This window comes from Scophthalmus maximus, chromosome 15, assembly GCF_022379125.1.
Source record: "Scophthalmus maximus strain ysfricsl-2021 chromosome 15, ASM2237912v1, whole genome shotgun sequence".
NCBI classification, from domain to species: Eukaryota; Metazoa; Chordata; class Actinopteri; order Pleuronectiformes; family Scophthalmidae; genus Scophthalmus; species Scophthalmus maximus.
Window position 1 is genome coordinate 17,399,289 of NC_061529.1, and position 23,443 is coordinate 17,422,731.

The 23,443-nt window shown below is 41.2% G+C and overlaps 2 protein-coding genes across 12 annotated transcripts in view; both read right to left on the reverse strand.

Moving 5' to 3' along the window:
• Positions 1-88: 88 nt before the first annotated feature.
• The window catches only part of si:ch211-266o15.1 (zinc finger MYM-type protein 4), a 32,298-nt gene continuing 8,943 nt past the window's right edge, over positions 89-23,443 (reverse strand). For 5 of the 11 annotated variants that reach the window (XM_047327338.1, XM_035610769.2, XM_035610767.2 and 2 more), the window contains 27 exons: positions 22,847-22,899; positions 22,607-22,756; positions 22,266-22,329; positions 20,218-20,414; positions 19,835-19,959; positions 14,784-15,018; positions 14,440-14,655; positions 14,000-14,150; positions 13,661-13,776; positions 13,218-13,568; positions 12,950-13,100; positions 12,478-12,653; positions 12,134-12,320; positions 11,705-11,818; positions 11,398-11,438; positions 11,152-11,290; positions 6,066-6,193; positions 5,836-5,953; positions 5,453-5,701; positions 5,199-5,269; positions 4,711-4,840; positions 4,435-4,586; positions 4,215-4,329; positions 3,619-3,858; positions 3,367-3,478; positions 3,205-3,273; positions 89-2,247 (listed from right to left, as the gene is read on the reverse strand). In XM_047327338.1, the coding sequence (XP_047183294.1) occupies positions 2,100-2,247; positions 3,205-3,273; positions 3,367-3,478; positions 3,619-3,858; positions 4,215-4,329; positions 4,435-4,586; positions 4,711-4,840; positions 5,199-5,269; positions 5,453-5,701; positions 5,836-5,953; positions 6,066-6,193; positions 11,152-11,290; positions 11,398-11,438; positions 11,705-11,818; positions 12,134-12,320; positions 12,478-12,653; positions 12,950-13,100; positions 13,218-13,568; positions 13,661-13,776; positions 14,000-14,150; positions 14,440-14,655; positions 14,784-15,018; positions 19,835-19,959; positions 20,218-20,414; positions 22,266-22,329; positions 22,607-22,756; positions 22,847-22,899 (3,998 nt within the window). In that variant the 3' untranslated portion in view covers positions 89-2,099. Of the gene's footprint in view, positions 2,248-3,204; positions 3,274-3,366; positions 3,479-3,618; positions 3,859-4,214; positions 4,330-4,434; positions 4,587-4,710; positions 4,841-5,198; positions 5,270-5,452; positions 5,702-5,835; positions 5,954-6,065; positions 6,194-7,419; positions 9,080-9,292; positions 9,761-11,151; positions 11,291-11,397; positions 11,439-11,704; positions 11,819-12,133; positions 12,321-12,477; positions 12,654-12,949; positions 13,101-13,217; positions 13,569-13,660; positions 13,777-13,999; positions 14,151-14,439; positions 14,656-14,783; positions 15,019-19,834; positions 19,960-20,217; positions 20,415-22,265; positions 22,330-22,606; positions 22,757-22,846; positions 22,900-23,443 lie in introns of those variants that run through there. The other 6 variants (XM_035610770.2, XM_035610768.2, XM_035610771.2 and 3 more) reach the window with 6 other exon arrangements.
• LOC118286383 (putative golgin subfamily A member 6-like protein 3) lies at positions 15,876-17,387 on the reverse strand. Its single transcript, XM_035610806.2, has one exon. The coding sequence runs from the start codon at positions 17,030-17,032 to the stop codon at positions 16,307-16,309; it is 726 nt and encodes a 241-aa protein (XP_035466699.1). The 5' UTR covers positions 17,033-17,387; the 3' UTR covers positions 15,876-16,306.

Here is a 23,443-nt window from a genome sequence, read left to right on the forward strand (position 1 = left end):
CAGAATATCATCACTAATGTACATAGTCAAATTAGTTTATGTATTTATGGAAACTCTCCCGATCTAAAACACAAAAATTCACACAAAATCAAATTTTGCACAGTTTATAAATAAATGTTTCAAAACTGCACGTTTCAATGACACTCGACGCCACATTTCATTTCCATCATGCTTCCAATAAAAAATCTTCCACCTTGCAACCACGTAAAAGAAGGAATAAGATGATTTTTTAACTTTTTTTTTATTGAACGGCCACACAGCATTTTGTGCACGATGATAAAAAACATCAGACTGTGTCTGGGCCTTGTCTTACTGAACAATCTTATGGGAGTTTTCAAAGAGCAGCGACAGCAGTGATGTGTGAGTGTGTTGCAGTATGTTGTGTCTGACTAATGCTAACAGCTAACGGCTTACAGTCGCAGTCAGGACTGAATGCTTCAACATAAGCATGGAGCACTGGAAAGATGTCAGGCTGGTGTGATGTGTAGTGCTTATAACTCATTTACACTGTAACATGGATTTGATATCAAATGTGAGGCAAAAGTAAAGGCACGTTGGCCTCCATGACAATATATACAATGAAAACGCATTAGTATTTATAATCACCCCGCCAAAAATGTAATATTTTTGTGAAATCTCAACATAGCAATATATGTTTTAGATATTAGATTTTCTGGTCAACCAGCAGATTTTTGACGTTATTCTTGAGATTTTAAGATTTTCAATCCAAAATACAATCTAAAAATCTTTGAAATGTATAGGAATAAATGTTCAGTATGTCCAGACATGTTTGGGTTAGAAAATACACAACGTGTCGTCTATGGAGTGAGTCACCAGGACCTTCTGTAGAAAGACTAAGACTGTAGTGACTTCTCTAAGGTTTACACGGATGATGAAAAACAACTGATATCTACAGCTGCTGACAGTGAGAAATATGTTAGGCACATTGTCATAACACTTGTTTTATATTGTGTATATCGCCAATGAGAAACACACTAAACCATAAAACATACAGACCATTAGGGATATGATGGGAAACCGCAAGGGTTTAGGAACTTTGTGAGTGCTTTGAGTTGTCTGCTGCTTTTCTTAAATCCCCAGACACAATTTCTTCAAGTTAAAGAAAAAATGTCAATTGGAAGAAAAAGCAAAACCAAGAGAGGAAATAACGTCCCGGAGGAAAAATATCATGGCACTGTTATCAAGACAGAAACATAAAAGGGAATGAAAGAGGACGTTCATACAGTTATACATAAAGTAAATTACTGCCAGAGGGAATAAGTGGATCGGAGGAAAACCTGGAAGGACAGAAGGGGGACAAACGGAGGGAGGAGGGAAAGTTTCTGGGAAGGAAATAAGGCCACACAGGATGTGTATTATAAAATAGGAACTAAATAATAAGAGACCACTCGTAATGAAACAACAAAAGCCGAGAGGCACAGTGAGTCTCATTACATAAAGGGTTACACTGATTGATATATATATATATATATATATTGATTTAACAACATACTGGAATACATATCTGGCTTTTAACCAAATGTCAGCCATCCAATGACTCCCATCTCTCATATTTTCAATTAAATGCAGATTTAATTTCATATTTCATCTTAAATGTATCAGTACTGCAATGGATGTCTAAAAATCTCCATGTAAGCAAGTGTGATAACTATAAGACAGCCCTCTGACTGTTCCCGCTGGTCTTATAGTGGGATAAACAGCACATCTGACAGGTTTGACATCGACTATTACTGGTAGTTTAATAAATTCCCACCACATGATAAACGCTGCGTCAACAATATACCCATTAAACCTTCCATTTCCATATTACGACAGTATCAGACATTTGTAAACTCATTGTGTATTTATGTGAGGAGGAGATGGCCACTGAGGTAACTAAATACATAATCCCACAATCCCAGTTCTTTAAAAATTGTCTCTCTTTGTGACAAGAGTGTCATTTCATCAGATCTCTGTTTTTTCTGTCTTTAAAAGCCTGGTGGTCCCGGTCCGCTCATGAACCCCCCACAAAGTGTCACAGGCCTGTCAGCCTCAGTCTGAAATGACTGACAGGTGTAAGATCATGTTCAGGTTGTATCTCACTGTGAGCTTCGGTCAGCAGTGGTGGCTGGCGACTGGTACTGGGCTGCTCCCTGAGCCTGGTGAGCCTCTCTGACGGCCAAGATGCGCGTGAGCATGCTCTGTAGAGTGGTTTCCTCTAATGGATGGGAAGTGTACCAGTGTGGACTGTTGGGGTTGGACAGATGAAAAGAAAGAGTCAAGACAAATCTGCATTCCTTCACGGTGTCAACATATAAAGACATTTTGCATGTGTGTCGCCAAAGTGACAAAGAACACAAAAGAGGAGAACAGGGATTGCACAGACACGAGGAAAGGACTTTAAAATGAAACAAGAAAAAATACTCCAGACAAAACAAACAGGGTATCAAAGGTAACTTAACTAAAACCTAGACACAAGAAAGGTCACAGGAAACAACAAGGGACTAAGAAACCAACACAACAGATACACAAGGCACAGCAATCAAACAATTTCCACTAGAAAACCAAAATGGTGCTTTTACTGAAAAAAGAACACATTATATCTTGTTTCTTTAATCTGTAAAAAAAATTAAATAATAATTGAACATTACCTACAACCCTTCGTAACCAGAGCCAAGTCAAAGCGTTTTTTCCGTTACCGTTTTCAATGTTTGACTTATACATTCACAGATGAACATACTCCTCAGACTCAAGAACCACTCATACAAACAGATTTGTTCTAAAGCGGTTTACGTGCTATTCAGGAAAACTTGACGCATACAACAATTCATTTAGGAGTCATATGAAATTAGTCGCTTACATTCGAATTAAATTTTTCCACTGATGGACTGTATATTTCATTTGTTTGAAGCAATTGTAAATAAATACACAAATCACAACTCATAGTTATGTTGATATTACTAAATTAAATCTGCACTTCAGTTATACATACTTGTTAAATATGCAAACTGGTTTTTCCTTGCGCACGTTAACTCAAATATGCACAGGTGCTGTCTACAACATGTCTACGCTGGTCATTACACACTTTTCTGAAGTTAGAAGCGTTTGCTGAATCTGATGTGTAATGTTCATGCGAACAGGCCCAGCGTCTTAAAGCTGTTTTGTTGCACGTGGTGTCGTTATCGTTGGAGGAACGAGTCTGACCTGTGTGTGTGCACATTCTGTTCCGGCTGGAGGTAAAACACGTCCGATCTCTTCTTCACCGACTCTGGGCTGTCAATGAACAAGAGGAGAGAGAGGATGTTTGTTCAGATACCGTAACGGTTGGGAGTGACAGCGTTGGTTTGCTGGCAATCCGTGTCTCACCATCTGGAGAGGTAGAACTCGTAGAGTCTGACGGGACAGTGCAGAGGGTTGGTGATGTTTTCTATCATCTCCATGTCTCCCTCTTTCTCGGCCTGTCTTTTTCTCAACCGCTCTAGAAACGACAGGACAAACCAAAACACAGCTGGTTAGCATTTGCAAAACACACACTTATGAGGCAAGGAGTCAATTAATAAATCTTTTTTTTTTGTTAAGAAACAGGGCGACGCGTTTTTTTCACTGGACACCACCCACCTGTGTCAAAGCCGCTGCCCTGGTACTGGAGGTAGTGGACTTTGCCGGCCCGGCTGCAGGGTTTGGAGCGTCGACTGAAGTTGACAAAGGAGAGACTTTGGTGCTGAGCCAGCGTGGAGAAGTGGAAGTTTTTGGTGCAGAAGAAGAGCAGCGTGTTGAGCAGCACTATGGGCGAGTAGGCGCCCAGCTGCTTACACTCCCACAGGTAGGACTCTTCAACGCGAGAGGAAACAGCGCCGCCTGTAGGAGGGAAGAGGAAGCAGGGGAAACGTCTCAGGTTCTTCAGCTGCTAAATGCTCCTCAGGTAGTTGCTAACTTTGTCTGCTCTTTGGTACAGTGGGTTCATTGGAACTTGTTTGTTGAAAAGTACTTCATGCTGCCACTGTTAAGAGCGATGAGCGTGAAAACGCAGAGACGCTCTGCAGCGCTGAGGGGAGTTGTTATCTGTGAATGATAATACCTGTTATATTACTCCACCTCAACTAATTAAAATTCTTTACAGAAGTAATTACTTAATGTAAATACTCTGGATGACCTATTATAAAAACAAAACAAATACCATCAAGAATGGGTTGTGACTTTGTCAACGATCATACCTCTAGGCAGTAATTTAGGCCTCCAGAATTGCAGCATCCTGGTGATCTCAGTGGCAAACTGACTGTAGAGCTCGTCAGTAAAGATGTTCTCTATGCGGCCCTTGGTGAACAGATACTGTCCCAAGGAGACAAATGAGAGAGTCAGTCAAGTGGGTAACAGAGAGAGACACAGACAGAACAGAGATGGAGACGGGTGACACGCTTGCGTTTGTTTGTGGACCTGTTGTATCCCTAAGCAGAGGTAGAAGATGCTGTCTGGGCTATAGGTCTCTCCATTCGGTCGTCTCACTTCTCTGATGAAGCGGGACAGAGCAAAGCTCAGCTCAGCAGAGTCACACTGAAGGATGTCTTCTTTCACATCCACCAGGGCGGCTGCGGGTGGGAGACAATGTGAAGCACGATTACGTATTACTACATGCAGTACAAAACAGTTTACAGTAGAGTCATTCAACAAATTAGGGGAAAAGAAACAATAAAAAAGAAAACTGAGGCTCACACGCTTGTGACTGTTTATTGCGCTGTTGGACCCAGCTCTTCCAGGCTTTAACCCCATACAGGTGGTTCAGTGCGGAGGGGGCGGGAGGTTCCACTGCACCACGGCCCAACGAACCAGTCCGCCTTCGTCCCTAGGTGAACAGAAATGCAATGAGTACTGGGCAGAGCATGGCTGAAATGACTGAGAGGTCGACTGTGAGCTGAAAATTGCACTTTATTTGTCAGAAGCACTGGGCATATTTCTAAACCTTTTGGTCTTATAAATGAATGCATGTAACATTCAGGACTTATTACACCTGTTGGCCTGGTGATACTCTCGCGACAATGACTTCCACTGTCAGTAGTCACAGGTTCTTACCGCACTTGAACGCACCACATCACAACAGCATACATCAGCATGCAACAGAACTTGTCTGCCTACAAAGGGTTTTTCAATGCTGATAAAACTGATATGACCTAAAGACCGGTGACCAATCTGGGGAAACGTACCCGTTTCCGGCCGGAGTAGCCTCCTTCTCTGGGTCTCTTCACTCCTCGCTGCGGGGCAGACGACCTCCGACCTAATGATCCCGCAGAAACACACACAGAGCACCTTAGAGTGACACTTGTTGTGAATGTTTCCTCCTTATCATGATAACATTTTTAATATCTTTGGTGCTGACGTTCCAAGCAACTAAATGTCATGTCGTTTTTTTCCAGGGGACTTGGTGTTGAAAAGCATTTAACGCATCGCAACATCTCACCAGATGGAAAGTCCATCTCCAGGTCCATCATCGGAGAGGAAGGAGGTTGCTGCTCGACACTGGTGGTCGGCAGGTCACTTGTCGTGGTCGTTGTTGTCCCTGGCTGGGCGTCAGGCAGAGGATCAGTAGACTCTGCACCCCTCTCTGGACTTTCAGTGGAAGGCAGGTCAGCTTTTTGAGTATCCTCCTCTTCAGTGATTACGGGATCAACCACTTGTGACTTCCCGTCTGCAGTAGAAATGCTCTGGCCTGGAGCAGACGCAAAAAAATAAAACACAAATGAGGTGAAATTAAATTGTTTTTGACGTTTGCCTTTTTGCTTCATTAGTGTGGCAACGAGGCTTCATAGAACTTAAATACTTAAAAATCAGGATAAAAATCACCTGCACTGGAAAAAGGCTTTTCATTATGTTTGTCTTCTTTTACAGCCAAAGGTTCTGATTGGACAACAGCATCTTTCATCTCCTTTTTCTGTGGTGGAACTACCAGGGGTACTGGAATCTGGAAAATATGGGAGAAAATACATAACATTTCATTTGTAGCTGGAAAGATAGTTATTTGAATCATTAAAATAAAGTTTTACAGGATGTGAATGTAATGTAATGGGACTTACAGGCATGGGCACAGCCATTGGTACAGGTGTGTACTGGGAGTACATGTTCATAGGCACTGGAATGAAGACAGGTACTGGGACTGGCACCATTATCACCTTCACTTTCTCCTCTCTGGCTGAGGACGTAACTGAGGGCAGAGACAGAGGAGGAGGAAGAGAGAGAAAGAAGAACAGACAGAGAGATACGAGGAGTAAACACGAAACAGAGAGTTATTCAGGGATGGAATTGAGGCCATAATTATGAACAACACAAATGAAATATAAACATTCAAGGAAAAGGATACTTTTATATTTTCAGTTAACTTATAAATGCATTACTCCAGATTTAGTATGCACAAAATATTGTCGTGGCAATACAGGGCATTTTGTATGTATGTTCTGTATGAATGTATGTATGTATTTATTGTATGTATGTATCAACATATTTTTCTGTAAAAGTGACTATGACACACATTTTTAAATGACCATAGTAAGGTACATATAACTACACACCACCTTTTGAGTGGAGTTATAAATATTTCAATGTTTCACAGAAGAAAACATTTGACCATGGACCCCTCCACTCTTTACAAATATCTCAGTATGATTGAACATAGATTTTGTTGAGGTTTAAATTACTCGACACGTTTAAAGAGAGAAACAGCAACACCATCATTTACTGACATCAAATGCTAATTTGTAAGAAACTGTGTCAACCAGCTGTGTTTTTATTTATTTGTACTCATAGCTCTTTATTATGGAATGTACCCATTCACCAGTGATCATCGCCCGCACTCAACTTCCTCTTCAGTTTTCTTAGACACTACAACAAATTTTCTTCATGACAGCAGAGTGAAACTGATTTTCATCGGTGGTTGACTTTCTAATCGTCCGGTGGGTAATACTACCCTCACGGACAGGGATACATCTATTTACAGGTGTGGTATTCATTCCAAGGGTTGGGGAAAGTCTCTGGGTTCAGTCTGTTTCTGTCTTTATGGTCCCCCTCACCTTAAACTAACCTTATCCAGCATACTAACGAAATACCAGAAGATGTGGCAATTTCCGACGATCAAATGTTTTTTGAAACAGTGAACTGTTTCTAATCTCGCTGGTCTGCCTCTTCATGCACCATGTAAGAATTTGTGTGAACTTGATGTGTGGGTGTGATCAGAAATCACCAATCACTTTATTTCTTCTAAACAACACCAATATAGAGTATATTTTATTCTCATTACCATCTACTGAATCTATGCTAATATCACATGCAACACTACGTGTGACAAATGTGGTCTTTTTCATCCCACTGATTGAGATCATTTTGAAGTGACCTGGTAAGTGAGGTAAAACTTGGGAAATAAATCATCTTGTACAATTTTTTCCTCAAATTAAATTTATTGACATCTTTTTTTGCATAAAACAAAAACAAGAACAACCCTTTTCAGGTGCTGACAATATATAAACAATCAAACGACAAAAATCTGTTCCATGTGAGTTCAACCATGTTTGAGAAAACAGTGTAAAAAGAAACATGCAATCATGATACAGACGTAACACATATACAACACAAAGAAGGTTGATAAAAAAAAATAAAAAGTACAAAGATCTAATACAGCTTGTGTTCAACTCAAATGTTGAACATGGATTGAGGTCAGCCTTTGTTCACATGACTGCATCAGTGTTGAGGTCAGTATTGCATTTAATCTTAAACTTTTATTAATCATGATTATATCTAACTTGAAATGTGGGGTAACAGGACAAATAAGTTAACTGAACATCCAAATAAAAGCAGTTTTCTTTACTCACAGATTTGAGGCAGAATTGGCCTCATTTATAAAACGTTGAATGTTTAAGTTCAGTCTGCGACACCAGGTGGAACGTTGAGTGAGTTGACAGAAAGTTAATTCTTTGCCAAATGTATTGGTTAATGAAACTATACACAACCACGCACCTCTTTCTCCAAATGTATCAAGCCATCCACTGGTAATTTGGCTGTAAAACTGAATCCCAACAAGGACTTTCAACAAAGAAGAAACCAAGGAGCAGGTCTACCTCTCCTTTCTCTGGGAAAATGGTGCATTTGTGCATCAGCTGGACAGATGTTGTCGTCCTTTAAGATGTCATCCTCTATGCATTTTGCTCCAAACTATTTTAAACGCATTAGTATTTTCAGGATTATGTCATGACAATCAGATAAAACCCAATATAACTGAGCCAAGTTAAAATACTACTGCCACAAAAATACGCTGTTTTTTTTTTTGCCATGAAACCTTCGTCAAATTAAGAAATATTGGCACAATAATGTCAACCAGATTTACTCAGTAAAAATAATAATGCTTTCCCTTGCCGGATAGAGCTGCAACTATTCTGGTCTTTAACTTATTCAGCCACATTTATCCTATCAGCACAGTTGCTTGGATCCAGCCTCATGAACTTGCTTTTACTCCGTTTAACACATTTTGAGGTTTACAAACAATTTACCTCGCTGACATTCACTGATTGTTTAGGAGCCATTTACTTAAAATAATAGAAATGGGTTTGGAACCAATAAACTGTTTTTTTATATGCCAAGTTTGGGGAAAACAAATTGTGTGGGCTGTATCTGTGAGCAGCAAGGCATAAGTGAATTTTATAAATATAAAAAAACATTTTACAGAGTATATGGCAGAGGGTGTTATGCGGTGAAACAATGAATGAATTTTTTTTCAGTCTGTGTGTGTTTGCCTGTTGTCATTTCCTGAGGCAATTTACACAAAACGAAAAAAAAAAGGAAGGACAGACGCCGAGAGCATGTGGTCTGCAGAAGGGATCATAAATGCTGCTAACTTTTGTATATTAAAAAACAGAGAGGTGCAACATATCACAGCACTACCAGTTTACCATGTCCGTGTAACAACTTATACTGCCTCTGGTGTATAACCAGTTAACATTGCAACTTGATTCTCTTTGTCCAGGCTGAGGGGAGGAGACGACCTCTTATGTCAGCAGATCAGGAGGCTGTGGAGAGAAAAACTCGGGGTGACACACTCGACCCTCTTAAGAAGCCAGTTTAATTTACTTGGAAAAGGCATGTTGGTAATTGTTGTTATTGTAGTATTAAAAAAGTTGTAGTCATATATATTTTTTTTTTTTACACACGCAATACACAATTATACTTAAATATTGGAAACAGCTGTGGTACAAACAAATATGTTTTTTCTAATTAATTCTGAAATTTCAGAGCTTTTGGTGTCATTCGGGAGGCTCACCTTATGTTTCCAGTTCAGGGGCCGTCTTGTAGATCAGTCTGGTGTGGTAGAGTTCAAAACAAGGCACAGGACAGAGGCTGGGTTGTCCTGAGCATGTCTTACAGTAATACGAAGTTTGGCTTCTGGCTTTCCCGCTCCTCTGCTCACAGTCCTTCACTTCACAGGGTTCCTCCTCTTTCCCCTCCCCAGCCTTCTCAGCGTGTTGCTTTTCTTCCGTTTTCTTCTCTAGCTCCTCCACCTCCTCCGTCTTCTGCTTCTTCCGCTGCTCCTCTTCTTCCTCAACCCTCTTCCTCTTTATTTGTGAGCAGACCTTGCAGTCAGAGTCGTTCTCCCTCACTCCCAGGAAATGCCGTCCGGTCAGGCGAGCCGGCACGCCACTACACGGCTGAGTATCTCCCCGAGGTTTGGGCGACTGCACTGGAGATGCGGATGCTTCAGTGGATGGTTGCGAGGGGCTATCTAGCAGAGCTGGTGCAATTATTGAAACAGCTAATTGTGAACAACCAAAAACTGAATGGACCAAAAAGAAAATAAATTAAAAAAGAATGAATGAAATTGATGCCGTAGTGAGTATTGTCTTAATGCCTTCAATGAGCACTTTGTGTAACCTTGCTGTTGAAAATACAAATAAACCTGCCCTGACTTACAAGGACACTCATGACCTGCGGGAGCACGGCTACTTTGTTCAGAGTTACTAACACAACGTAGTATATCATTGTCAAAGCTCGCTGTGGAATGAGCATTAACTGATGTATAGCATCATGCAACATGTCAATTATTCTGCATTGATATTTTATACAAAATAGAAGATCAATGCTAGTCCTGGATATCCAATATAATCACAATATTGTTTTCCATGATGCATTAAGTGATTGCACTTTAAAATTGCGATTTGGGAAACATAACAAAATGCAACTACTTTAAAGAAAACTACTGAAAGTCATTAATCAACGGTCACAAATATGCGGAGAGATTTTTCCACACGTGGTGAAAAAAGTGAAAAATCTTATAACACTTGTCAAAGTTTTGATGAAGACAGATTTGAATACTTAACGTTTGTTGTCGGTTGTCTTGCAAATGTCTTTTCACCTGGTTTAAAGTGGCTTCAGAAAGTGTCCAAACCCCTTTCACTTTTTGCATTTCATGATGTTTTATTCTTGTAGACAGACTGGTCATACTTGAGGGAAGCATGAATGCCGTCAAATACACAGAGGTCCTTGCAGAAGAACCTGGTCCAGAGTGAACGAGACCCGAGACTGGGGCGACAGTTCACCTGTCAGCACGACAATGACCCGAAGCAAACGGCCAAGACAGTGGCGTCTGTGGACGTGTCCGACTGTTCTTACGCCCCAAATACATAGTCCATCAGTAGAGGTACCTGAAGGTGGCAGTTCAAAGTCACTTTGCATATGATCTGACGCAGCTTGAGAGCATCTGCCAGGAAGAACGGGATGAACTGCCAAAATCCAGGCGTGCAAAGCTTGTACAGACTTAGCAAAGCTGTTATTGCTGCCAAAGGAGCCTCTACAAAGTACTGAGTTGAAGGTGTGCATACTTAATGTAAATGAGAGATTTGAGTGTTTAATTTTTGATGAATGTATAATGCAAATATTTGATTAGAGTGTGGCTTGAAAGGCAACAATGATTTCATTTAAATCTACGACTCAAAGTGTACAAAAAGTGAAGGGGTCTGAATAGCTTCTGAAATCACTGTAAATAAATCCTGTGGTGCAGTTCACAGTCTGGATGCTGCTGGTCAGTGTTTTAGCTTAGCTGTGCTTCCTAAAACTGCTGAGCAGATGTTCTGTAAACTAACCTACCAGAGCCTGTTCACGTATTGTTGTGTTTTTTAAAGTTACCTTCTGATTCAGTGGAGGATGAGGGCAGCTGGCACATGATCTCTTGGTCCATAGTGAAGGGTCGACACAGAACCGACTTGTTCTTCATCTGACGTCGACGGGACACTGGCAAGCGCATGGCGTCAGTCTGAGTACTGGCCTGGACACAGACATTAAACATTTAAAACATCATCAAAAGGAGGACAGTTTCTTTTTGACCAGATCTAAAATCAGATATACACATAGAGGCACACATGTACTACATACGTGGTCATGGTTCTTGCCGTAAATGGAGGTCGGAAGGGCTCCTGCAAAAGAGGAAGGAAAATGTAATGGCACTGCATTAAACCCCACTGCAAGAAATGCATCCCATGAATATATAAACAATATAACTAATAAAACGACATAATCCTATAATAGTTGATTCGATTCAAGATGAAAAATGATCCTCCTCTTTTTAGAATGAGATCTTTCCTGAGTAATTCTTACATTGGAAAGTTGTCTCGAAAAACAAGAGAATCAGAGTTGTATTTTGAAAGCAGCCACCCGGGGATATATACAAGTATAAACTAACCAGTCAGAGCAGTATCTGCTGACACACTGGGCTGAGTGGCAGAGCCACTGGCCAATGAGACGACATCGGCTATGACAGGATTCATCTTTGAGGGGTGGTGTGGCTGGGTTGGAGCTAGAAGAAAGAAAGGGGGGAATCATACCTGAGACGGAATGATAACTTTAACTTCCCAGCCCAAATGTAAAAGAATATTTAATATTGTTGGTCCCTGGCACTTATTAAAATTTCAGACAAAGTAATTTCTTCTTCTTTTTTTTTAGCAGTCAAAACCAAAAACCTACTTAAACATGTTGTTGATGCACAAGACCTCCCACACTGCCCCGAAAACATTGTCACATCACATTTCCCCCTGTGATATTTCAACTAGCATGAGCTTGTTGGGACAAACGCTGCCCAACATCACATCAACACTAATGTGACACAAGTTACCATATGGTGTCTGTGGGGCCGTTCCAGTACCATTACTGCTGCTGTTGTTGTTGTTGTGACTCGTATCAAAATGATGGGAGCAGTACTGGAGAAGGCAGGGCAGGTTACAGAAGTTACGGACTGAACCCAAACACTGCAGCTTCTCCGCCATGTAGCCCTGTTTCCTACAACTGTCACATCTCCCCATCTGGACAGGAGGAGGAAAGGAAGATGACGAAAGGAAACCACAGGTGGAGAAGACAGAGAAAAAAGTTATAGACAATGAAAGAAGCAAAACCAAATAGTGCGTATGCTTCTTTTAGTGTTATACAAAGTACAATGTACTGGGATGTCCAACTCCTTACCCCATAGTAGAGTACAGTGTACTGGGACATGCAGTGGGGTTTACAGAACTCCTCGATCTTGCCTCCATAGTGGCTGTGCAGCATCTTCTGGCTGATGCCAGAGCAGTAGGAACAGGGATGCCAGGAATGATCCTTGTTGCGAGAGGTCAGGTCTTGTTTGTAGAGAAGCTTACAGTCTGGCACACATGATGGACGGGATATTATATTTTTCAAATTACGGTGCTATCGACATGTATTTCCGACCCACCAGTACAATGACAATGACCAAAGTTGGCATTTGGGGCTATATTGATTTTGTATTTATCAAGACTGCGATTGGTCCAAGTAAACTAGCATATATCAGACATTCTGCAACTATAATTTTATACTTCAACCAAAACATTTTTCAGCCGTAATTCTGGTCTACCGGTTCAATGAAAGGCCTGGATAAATCAGGGGAGGAAGAAAAAGGGGAAAAGCGGTGTCAACTCACTTTCACTGCAGAAAACCAGGTCCTGTAGGTTGCAGCTGATGATGTCAAAGGGGACCTTTTCCTGTTTACAGCACTCGCATGGCAAAATGATATTTTTCTGGGTTTTATAGTATTCACAGCACGTCGTACTGCAGAACATAGAAATATGACCCTGCGAGAAAAAAAACCAACATTACTTTTATCATCTTTATGGTTAGACGATGAGTGTAAATTATGTGTATATATTGAGCGACTGCATACACACAAACTTGTGACCTGTACTCCTTACTTGGTGACTGAATAGCAGCGGCTTGGTGTTGAACTGTTGGCTGCACTGATGGCAGGTTAGTTTGGAGGCGTCTCTGTTTCCACCTTCTGTCGGTTTTAGGGGCCCTCTGGCATGGGCCTGCCCTGGAACAGAGGGGGAGGATGTGGATGGGTAGGGAGGCACTAGTGGGGGCACTGAGGTATGACTGGGATGATGGCCTGGGTAGGGGACTGAGGATGGGTAGTCCTGAGGGATGGGAGGGACTGAGCTGGCTCCAGCAGAGGGCCCTGTTTTGGGGGCATCTCTGATGGAGGGGTCCCTGAGAGAGGAGATGCCATTGGTCAGCTCCAGCTGAGAGGGGTGCCCGGATTTCTATAAAGATATGGAGTAAAAATGACAGCAATGTCAAATTTAAACAAAGACAAGGTTCAAACCAACACATCCTTTGGTACTGGCGCCTTTACCCTGAATATGGAGACACAGTCATAGGAGCAGAAGTTACGAATGGTGCCGTCCACCATGGCCAGATGATACTGAGGAACAGCTGACACCTTGCACAGGGAGCATGGGAATGGAGTACCTTAAGGAAAGGATTTGCATAATAAACATAAAAAAGTAGTATTTAAAAATACAGTAAAATATTTCTATTATGCGAACATGCTCTAAGCGGATTGAAAAAGAATCAAACGTGTGATAAATGCTGTAGTGAATCTGACTTTTTTTCTGGATACTACATTTAAAGACTGCATGTCCCACCAAACCTGGCATGTTAGTGTGTGTGTGTGCGTGCGTGCGTGCCCTACCACTGAGAGTATGTCGGGGTGGACGGCTCTGTTCCATACAAACAGATGAACAGTAAAGTTGAACTTTGCCCCTTTGGTCTCGTTCCATGATGGTTGAGGACACTATCGCCATCTTGTGGCAGTACGCACAGTTGACAGTCTTTTTGCATGTCTGTACAAAAACACAGTTAGAAATGTATGAGTACATCTAGAAAATGTGTAAAATCAAGGCATCCAGGCACACAATCGATTCCATTTGATATTATATATACTTATATATATATATATATATATATATAAAATGTAATTTCTGGTTACTGAAGCTGAAATTTGGAGTCAATGTCTTTTCAAGCCAATGAAGGCAAAATTTGTGTATTATTAATTGTTAGTGCTGAATCTACATCACATTGTCATAAAGAGTGAAACATCCTTATTTCAAAAGAAACTCGACAAAATGGTACCTGTTTGTAGGTGCCAACGCAAGTAGGACTGCAGAAGTTGAGCTTGGATCTATCAATGGTGAGAGTCTGACAGGAGCCTGCACTGCTATTGCAGTAAAGTCCACAGCCTTCACAGCAGTTCATTGCTAAATGACGGATCTTGCGCCATGTTAGAAAACAAGCATCACTACAGAGTCTGTGTAGACGACCTTGATGGGTGACCTCATGCTCAATCTGCTGTGGATGGCCCCAGTCGAACATAAGGGACAAGAAAAAGAAGAGCACAGGCGCAGACAACCTGGCTTGGCTTATCAGGCTTATTGAACAAATCTTTCCTTACTGTCAAAGCAACAGGTATGTCCTACCTTTTTGGTGACTTTGCAGACGCTGCAGAAGGGTTTTTCAGACTGTTGCTCCACCGGTTTCTCTGGCGGCTTCTCTGGCTTCTTCTCTAGCCGCTTTTCAACCAATTTGTCAGGAATCTTCTCACCACTTTTCTTCTTGTGTCTAAAGACTGACAGACAGAACTGGCCACAGAAGTGCATGTAGGCGTTATCATCTACTGGAATGGTGATCATGTCCCGGGGCTGAAGGATCTCCCTGCAAAGAGAAGGGCACAAGGAATAAACACAATTGCTGGAGAGAAAAAAACAGGATGATGGCTGAATCGGAGGTTGGAGCAAACAAATTGGCAGTTTCAACTCACAGATTTTAACATGCAATCAGGCTTAAACGTTTCAAGGGAACAGTACTGCCTGGTTCATTACCTGGACATGGTGTGAGAAATCAGTAAGAAACTATTATTACGGTCCAGTGTGTGAGCGTATCATATATTCTTCTTAAACATCAATAGGAGAATCATTCAGTGGCCAGATATAACAAATGAGTCAAGTTTCACATTAACATCAAACAGTATAGCAATTAACTGAAAACATTAGCCCAAATATGAGATGTGTTTTGCTATGTTTCAGGTGAATGAAACTCACAAGACTTTCCCTTTGTTCGAGCTAGCTTTAGCTAGCGTTAACGCTATTAGTCTTAATTGAAGCATCTACTCTGTCTGTTTCAGAGTCAGCGATACAGCTGCATGTGGCTAATTTATAATATGCCAGTGAAAGACGTCATCAGCCCCTTGAACAATTCAAACAATGAAAGAGCCCTGGGGTACATTTTGGAATTTTTTGAATATTTCATGCCACTAGCCAGAGTCATTAAGGACATTTATAAGCGGAGGATAACTATGTCATAAACAAATCCTGGTTGGATATAATTGTTACTCAAGGCTATCAGTTTTAATGTTGAAAATGGCAATATTAAAAAGATTATTGTTCTTATTATAATTACGATTACTACCACTTATTTGAGAGTGATATGCATTTATGCATGTGACAGAAACGGCGCGCAAGCACCGCTGTAGCCTACTTTTATTATTGCAGCAATGAAGTTAAAGTCAAGAAGGCACTTCACAGAAAAAGTGTTTATTATGAAATGAAAATGCATTTACAATTAGACTGTACACAATTCAGAAGGTTTGTAGGTGAAATAACCTAACGAATGAGTCCCAGAACAAACTGACGGGGTGTTCGCAGCACCTCATCTATCCAATCGACCACCATCTTTGCATTTCGTATTCCCATACTGGGAAATCTCTGGTGCTCATGGCGAACTCATCCAGATTTTGAGGGAGCTGCTACTTCCCCATCGATCCATCCCAGTTTGTTGCGGTGCACCACGCCTGGTACTTTTCTTTTTAAACAGCAACAAATTTAAACAGGAAACACCTGTAGCGATCCACGCGGCCTTGACTCATTTGGCAGAGTGATGCATGCTCCTCCGCTCCCACCCCACATATTTCCAGGTCCGGGTGCTGTCAGGGAAAATGGAAAAATTAGAGGGGGAGCTGATGGTGAACAGAAGTCAAAAGCTGCTGGTGCTGAGGGTGATGAGATGCGTTGGGGGGGTTAACTGTGGTCTCTCGGGCGTGCTTAGAGGGAACTCTTGCAGCGTTGCCAGCGCATCCAGGGCCGACCGCAGACTCTGATTCATCTTGTACTATCTCTGAATCTCCTTCTTCCGTCTCTGGTCCTCCTTCCATCTCTTGTGGTCCTGTTTCAGTATGTGAATCACCTCTTTCAGTCTCTGGTTGTCCTCCTTCCGTCTCTTGTTCCTGTTTCAGTCTATGAATCACCTCTTTCAGTCTCTGGTTGTCCTCCTTCCTTCTCATGTGTTCCTGTTTCAGTCTATGAACTGCCCTTTTCTGGCTCTCAATCTCCTCCTGTCTCTGATCTTCCTGTTTCAATCTCCGAAGCTCATCTATCTGTCTCTGGTTGTCCTCCTCCTGTCTCTGATCTTCCTGTTTCAATCTCTGAAGCGCATCTATCTGTCTCTGGTTGTCCTCCTCCCGTCTCTGATCTTCCTGTTTCAATCTCTGAAGCTCATCTATCTGTCTCTGGTTGTCCTCCTCCTGTCTCTGATCTTCCTGTTTCATTCTCTGAAGCTCATCTATCTGTCTCTGGTTGTCCTCCTCCTGTCTCTGATCTTCCTGTTTCATTCTCTGAAGCTCATCTATCTGTCTCTGGTTGTCCTCCTCCTGTCTCTGGTCTTCCTGTTTCATACTCTGAATCTCCTCTTCCAAGGCCGTCACCTTAGCCTTTAAAGTGGACAACTCAGCCTCGAACTGCTGTTTCTCTGCTTTTGCGAGTCCCGAGTACCGAGCGCCTGGGCGGAGTCCGACAGAAGTTATACCAGTCGCCTGTAAAGATAGAGAAAGAGTAAATCAGTGAAGTCCACAATGAATATTATCATCTCCAAAAAAAGAAATTGATTGAAATACAGAAGCAGAAATAGAAGTAACAATTGTTGGTATCTTACCGCTTTTTTGGCCACGAAACTCTTCACTATAGGTGGAGTGCGTTTCTCCCCCACCGCCCCACGCCTGGCTGGAGGTGTTTTTTTTCATTTGCATCATTGGCCAGTGGAAAAAGAACTGCACATGGAGACGGGCGATGAAGGAACTTTGCCCGACATAAGGCAAGACCCGGTACAGATCACACAAACACACACTAATTTGATGTGTTTGTATGTATTAATGAGTAATTAGATGTTTAATTAAATAGCGCCACAATGTTAATCTGGCCCTAAATACTGTATAGCATTTAACCATAAAAATTTCATATTCTTGTTACAGAACCGTTCCAATGACCCAAGTAAAGAACAGGGAGCTACGTCTGAAGCAAACACGGGGGGAGGGTTCACGCCAAGGACCAGGACCCCTGCTAAGTTTTGATGGTGAGTTGATTGCGGCAATACACTAATGCTAGATAATGCAGTATATGTGACACTAGTGATGAAACACGGTATTCACGGGAATTTCACGACGGTTAGTTCTACCGTTTCAAATATTAATTTTCCTTAAAAACGCAGCTGATTACCATGAGAGTCGAGCGAGTAAAGACTGATGCAGAGTGACGCAGAGCGGCATCAGTGAGGACAGATAATTGAATTGAACTCTGTTTACTGAGATAATAAATCACGTGAGATGTAGGCTCATTTTCTCAGTTGTACACCGGACTTGTTTCTATAGCCAGTGGAGTAACCCTCTGCTGACACTAGAAAGAATGCAGGTTTAGGGCAGTTCTGCATTGGCATTCACTTTTCAGACCCGAAAGCCACGTCTGTCCACTTATTTTATACCGTCTACGGCAGGCCCAGATTAACACTCTAGGGTACCCCAGGGTGACTACTTTTTAAGTGCCCCACCTCTCTCCTCTGACTTAACATGTAAAAAAGTGACATTTACTATGGTATGAACACCAAAGATTTACAAGAACATATAGCTATATTACAGGCTTCCAGCACATACAGAAAAATTAAGACCCAACCAAAACAAGTGGTTACACTGATGCTCAAATCTGAATGCCACTCACATCCCAATGCAACATGTCATGCACCCAAATATATATATATATATATATATATATGCACCTGAATCGCAAAAAATTGCAATACTTTCTTTTTTTGTACTTGTTTGCATCACTTCCAGTAAATAAAATATCTATTACAGAAAATATGACAAGCCCCTCGGCTGAGGGGCCCCCTACCTGACTCTATATAGAAAATAATGAGGAAAATAATGAGGTATAAACAAACAATATTAACTGACCATCTCCTCTCCTGAGAAATTTAAGTATGGCAACTTTAAATTATCGATAATCTTTATTCATTATAAATGTTATCAGCTCGATCAGGCCCATTCAAACTGGCTCCTCAAGATTTCCTTAAATACATTTCAAATGTCAAATACTATTTATACTATGGCTTGTCTGAATACTTGATGATCATTATTTACTGAGAGATGTGCATCCATATTACCCTGCAGTATGCCCTGCTAATCAACACTTTTAATTCAATGTTTGATCACTAGTCAATCTCAATCAATAGCTTTCCATCTTGCATTAGTCCATTTTTAAAATTTGCACCAATAAGGAGTGCCATCACAGCTATGAATTATCTGGACTGGTCCTCACTGGTTGCTGCTTGAAATTGTGACGCCTTCACACACACACACACACACACACACACACACACACACACACACACACACACACACACACACACACACACACACACACACACACACACACACACACACACACACACACACACACACACACACACACACACACACACACACACACACACACACACACACACACACACACACACACACACGACTCAGGATGAGCTCTTTATTCTCTGACACACAAACACACTTTACTCAAAAAGGCTGCTCTGGTGCTCGATGCAAAAAACGGGAGAGAATGATTAGCCAACTCAACTGAGATGCACTGCAAACGAGCACATCAACGTTAAACTATTGTTATTTGCTGACATCAGACTTGGAGAGCAGCGAAAACACTTTGACCTGACTGCTGTTCCCACAGTTCACTATTGTGGAGACTGTTTCCCCCTCTTCTCATTAAGGACAGTTACGCTTCATCCTCTCACAATATTGACTAACTCACTTGGACATGAGGGGGGAGGCGGGGCCTTGCTTAATTTGCGGGGCAGCTCTGGTCTCATTGTCTTAATCATTTGGTGCCCCCTCATTGGATAGTGCTCCAGGGCAATCACCCCGAATCTATATATAAATAATCCTTCCTTTTTCTATGGTCATAACACAATGTCCACTATGAAATTAAGATTATTTTAATGTGTAAGTATACTGTGACTCATTCCCAAAGTGTTTCATATTGTTTCTCTGATTCCCCGTCTGGACTGCTCACGTGCCCCCTCGTGTGCACTGCAGCTACTCCTGGATAAATTATTTCTAGGCCCCCCTTCTGCCGTCCCAGCAAAACTGTCTCGTACTGCCGCAACAATCAGGTCAAAATGAATGAGAAACATCTGTATGTACCTGTTGCACTGGAAACACAATCTGTTCTTGGTGGCTGGAGGCAGATGTCCAGTCAGACAGACTGTGGAGCAGAAGAGCTGCGTCGAACCTTTTCTTTGGAATGCTGTTTGGCCTTTCAGCAGAACCTAGAACAATTTACAAAACCATAAAACATGACAAGAAATAAAAGACAAAAAAAATAGAAAAGAGCTTTATCATTGTCCAAAGTCCAAGTGACTTTAGTATTCATCTCATGCATACAGCGGATCAATAGATCATTTGTAATTTTCCCCATCAGTGCTTTGATTAATTAAAATTTCAACTTTTTACATTAATAATGAGTTTTCTTTAATATAATAAATGTGTCATGTTTTGCAAAGAGCAGCACAGAGTTACAAATGTACCTTAGAGCAGCCACTGCAGTGGACGCTACCAGGAACAGGGGGCTGAGGTGGACGTTGGGGAACTGTTGCCAGAGCTGGTAGTGAACCGGGGATTGGAAGTGGAGGCCTGACAGGAAGAGAAGCCATAGCTTGTAGGACAGTTCCTCTACCTGGGATGAAAATGGCTGCTGGAGTGGGGGGTGGGATTGCCGCTGGCACTTGAGTAAGAGGAAAAAGGTTGGTAAAGAAAAGACATTATATATCTTATTACATATGTTTTGCGCATTTTTGATCACATCACTATAACAAACATGCCTATTACTATCTACTGCTGTTTTCGAGGCAAGACAGAGTCTACAATGTCAGATGAATAGGACTTCGTCTGAGTACACTCTCATACTGTTATCAGTGTGAGAGGAAAGGGGAGTATAAGACTGGAAGTGTAAAATATCGGCACAAAAGTGTTTCATCGGGTGCACACTGGTCTCAAGGGTCATCGGTCGGGTCAGAGTTACAGAGAAAAACATCTTAGAATAATAAGAACAATGGTCCTCATACAAGAACCGCTTGTACAAACAGATTTGTTTTTACATCGTGTCCACGAGAGATTTAGAACTTCACGCATTCACCAATTTTCTTGTATCTCGAGTTTTCTTTAAAGTAGGAACATAATTTACGAGTGGTCCAGACCTGTTGTAGGAGTCACATTCATTAGTCTGCTGAGTTGTGCACTTATGGATTGCTTTTTTCATCACTTTGAAGCAATTATACATGAATTCAATTCAATAAAATTTTACCTCATTATGTTAACAGTATTCTGTATGTTTCTGCAATTTAAATATTAATGTAATTCTACAATTATTCATGTACCTGTTCAACATTGTGCAATGGCCAGGGGGAGCGCACATCTTTGGCAGTTGGCATGCGTGTTGGGCAAGCCGAGAATGGAGTTGTTGATTATCGCCATGCAAACTATTTTCAGATAATTTACCTAAAATTCACTCAAATTAGCTCATGACATCTCTAGTCAACCTGCAGATGAGACAGGAGGGTACATACAACAAGCAACATATGCACACATATGCCGTGGTAAAGATAACTATAATACGGGTATAAATTTTGACATGGTAAAAAAAGTGTGATATCGCAAATTCTTGATATTAATTATATAGTGACGCGATGACGTATGCGCTCAACAACGACACAAGCCCAAAGATGTCTGGGAACGAGAGCAGAGCGTCAGCCCAGGCAGCGGCAGCAAACAAAGCCTACATGTCTGCAAGGCACTGACTAATCACCAAGAGGTTTATCATCAAGGTAAGGGCGCTTAACATCCGAGCCAGAGTGAAGTATGGACCGCGATGAACAGTCAAAAGTCTGCCTTACTTTTTTTTTAGAAAGCACCTCGAATCTGGACAAACATTTAGGGAAGCAAGACATTGATTTGGAACAATGCACAGTGTTGATGTGTTGCGGTGTCCGAGTGCGAGTTTGTTAGCCTGCTCATCTGCCCCCACTGCAGTGAGTATTTACATTCAAATTTTGTTTGGATTGCTGCTTGTTTACATTTGTACTTCAAATTTGAAGTCAATTTTATTTGTGATAATATTGTACAATAGCTAGGTAGTTGGAAAAGAAGGATGACTCAATTTTCCTGGAACTTTAGTGATATAATTTTGAGGTTATATTGCCCACCCCTATTACACAGTATTAACAGCTCTGCTTTAGGCCGTCACTTAACTCCTTAAGTTTATTTCATGCATCTTTGAAGCAGGATCTCAGATCTCGCTCAAACACGCACAGTTGACATTCATCGCGCATAGGCACGTCCTTCACACACTGAAGATAAAAGTGTTTGATGAATCCAATGTGGCCTGTTCGTACGAACTCACGATACAAACCCATTTAGGAATTAGGATTAGAAATTTAAGATAAGAATGAGGCCCAGTGTGTAGTAAAATTCCATCACAGGTGTTATATTCCAGTATCACAATATGACCACTGCAAAACAAAAGCTGTAGTATTAAAAGAGAGAAATACATGTCACAGAGAGAGAAAAAACTACTCACCAGCAGGAGACACAAAGGTGTTTGCTCCTCCAACAGAGTAAACAGAGCTGATTCTCAGCTCTTCCTGCAATGATTTAACATACCAAATATGATTATTTTTTTAACGCGGGTCATTATGTCTCTAGCGCCTCTCTATACTGTAATGTTTCAAGTCATGTTCAAAAAATTAAAATAACTGATTTAATGTGCCTTTTTCAATAACAATCTGCACATAGTATGTGCTATTGACACCTTCATTCTAAATAGTCTATTTACTGCCTTAATTGTATTATTTAATATTGAATAAAACAAAACAATGAGTCAGCAGAAGCATGCGGATAACATCCTTTCCCCACACCTACCTCCTGATGCTCCAGCTCCTCTTTTATCTGCCTGATCGAGCTCTGAGGAAGTAAAGCAGCATCATAGCCCTCATCAATGGGCTCATCTTTAATATTGATACTAGGAGACATCGGGGGATTACTGTCCTCCATGGGAGCTGCTTCTGACCTCTGAAACAATAAAAATATAAAGGAGGGATGACTGAATATTCAAAAAATTATTTTAAAATCGCCTTTTGGACAATCTCTCCAAATCCCCACCTCTCCCTGCTGGCTGTCTTCTGTCTCCTCACCCTGGTTCAGGACACCTCCATCTGACAGGAGAGGAGGAAAAAAAATGTTCAAATGAAAAACGTTCACTTAAACCAAGAGTGTAAATCCCCAGAAACAATAAACGATGAACTCCATGTAAACAATTGCATTACATACAATTACAGGGGATTCTTTTTCAAAGCATTTTACACTAATCTCCTTTGAAAAAACAGTTATAGCATTACACTGGGTTTGCACGTTTTTCAATTCCCAGATATACTGACTGTGCTCAAAGAACTGTTGCTTACAGTCTTCTGTGAAAAATTGCCCTTGAACATGTCACAAAAACTACTAGTAACATAAATGATGAAAGAAAATAGAAAGATTTATTTTCAGATGTCACTCTCCAGCCGTTTTCAGACATCAACTCCAGAAATTGTCTGGAAAGTTGGGTCTGGACATTTATAATAATTTTTCTTTCACATATGAGGAGTTCAGTTCAGACGTGTTCACAACAGAAGATTTCTGGGACAGATTTTCCTGCTATATTCTCACATGGACTCGCTTGTTAATTTTACTAGGGACTCAAGAAAATTCCAGAAAAAT

Bases quoted from the DNA above. Each gene is read 5' to 3' on its own strand.
- LOC118286383 (XM_035610806.2), bottom strand. From the start codon at position 17,032: ATGAAACAGGAAGACCAGAGACAGGAGGAGGACAACCAGAGACAGATA.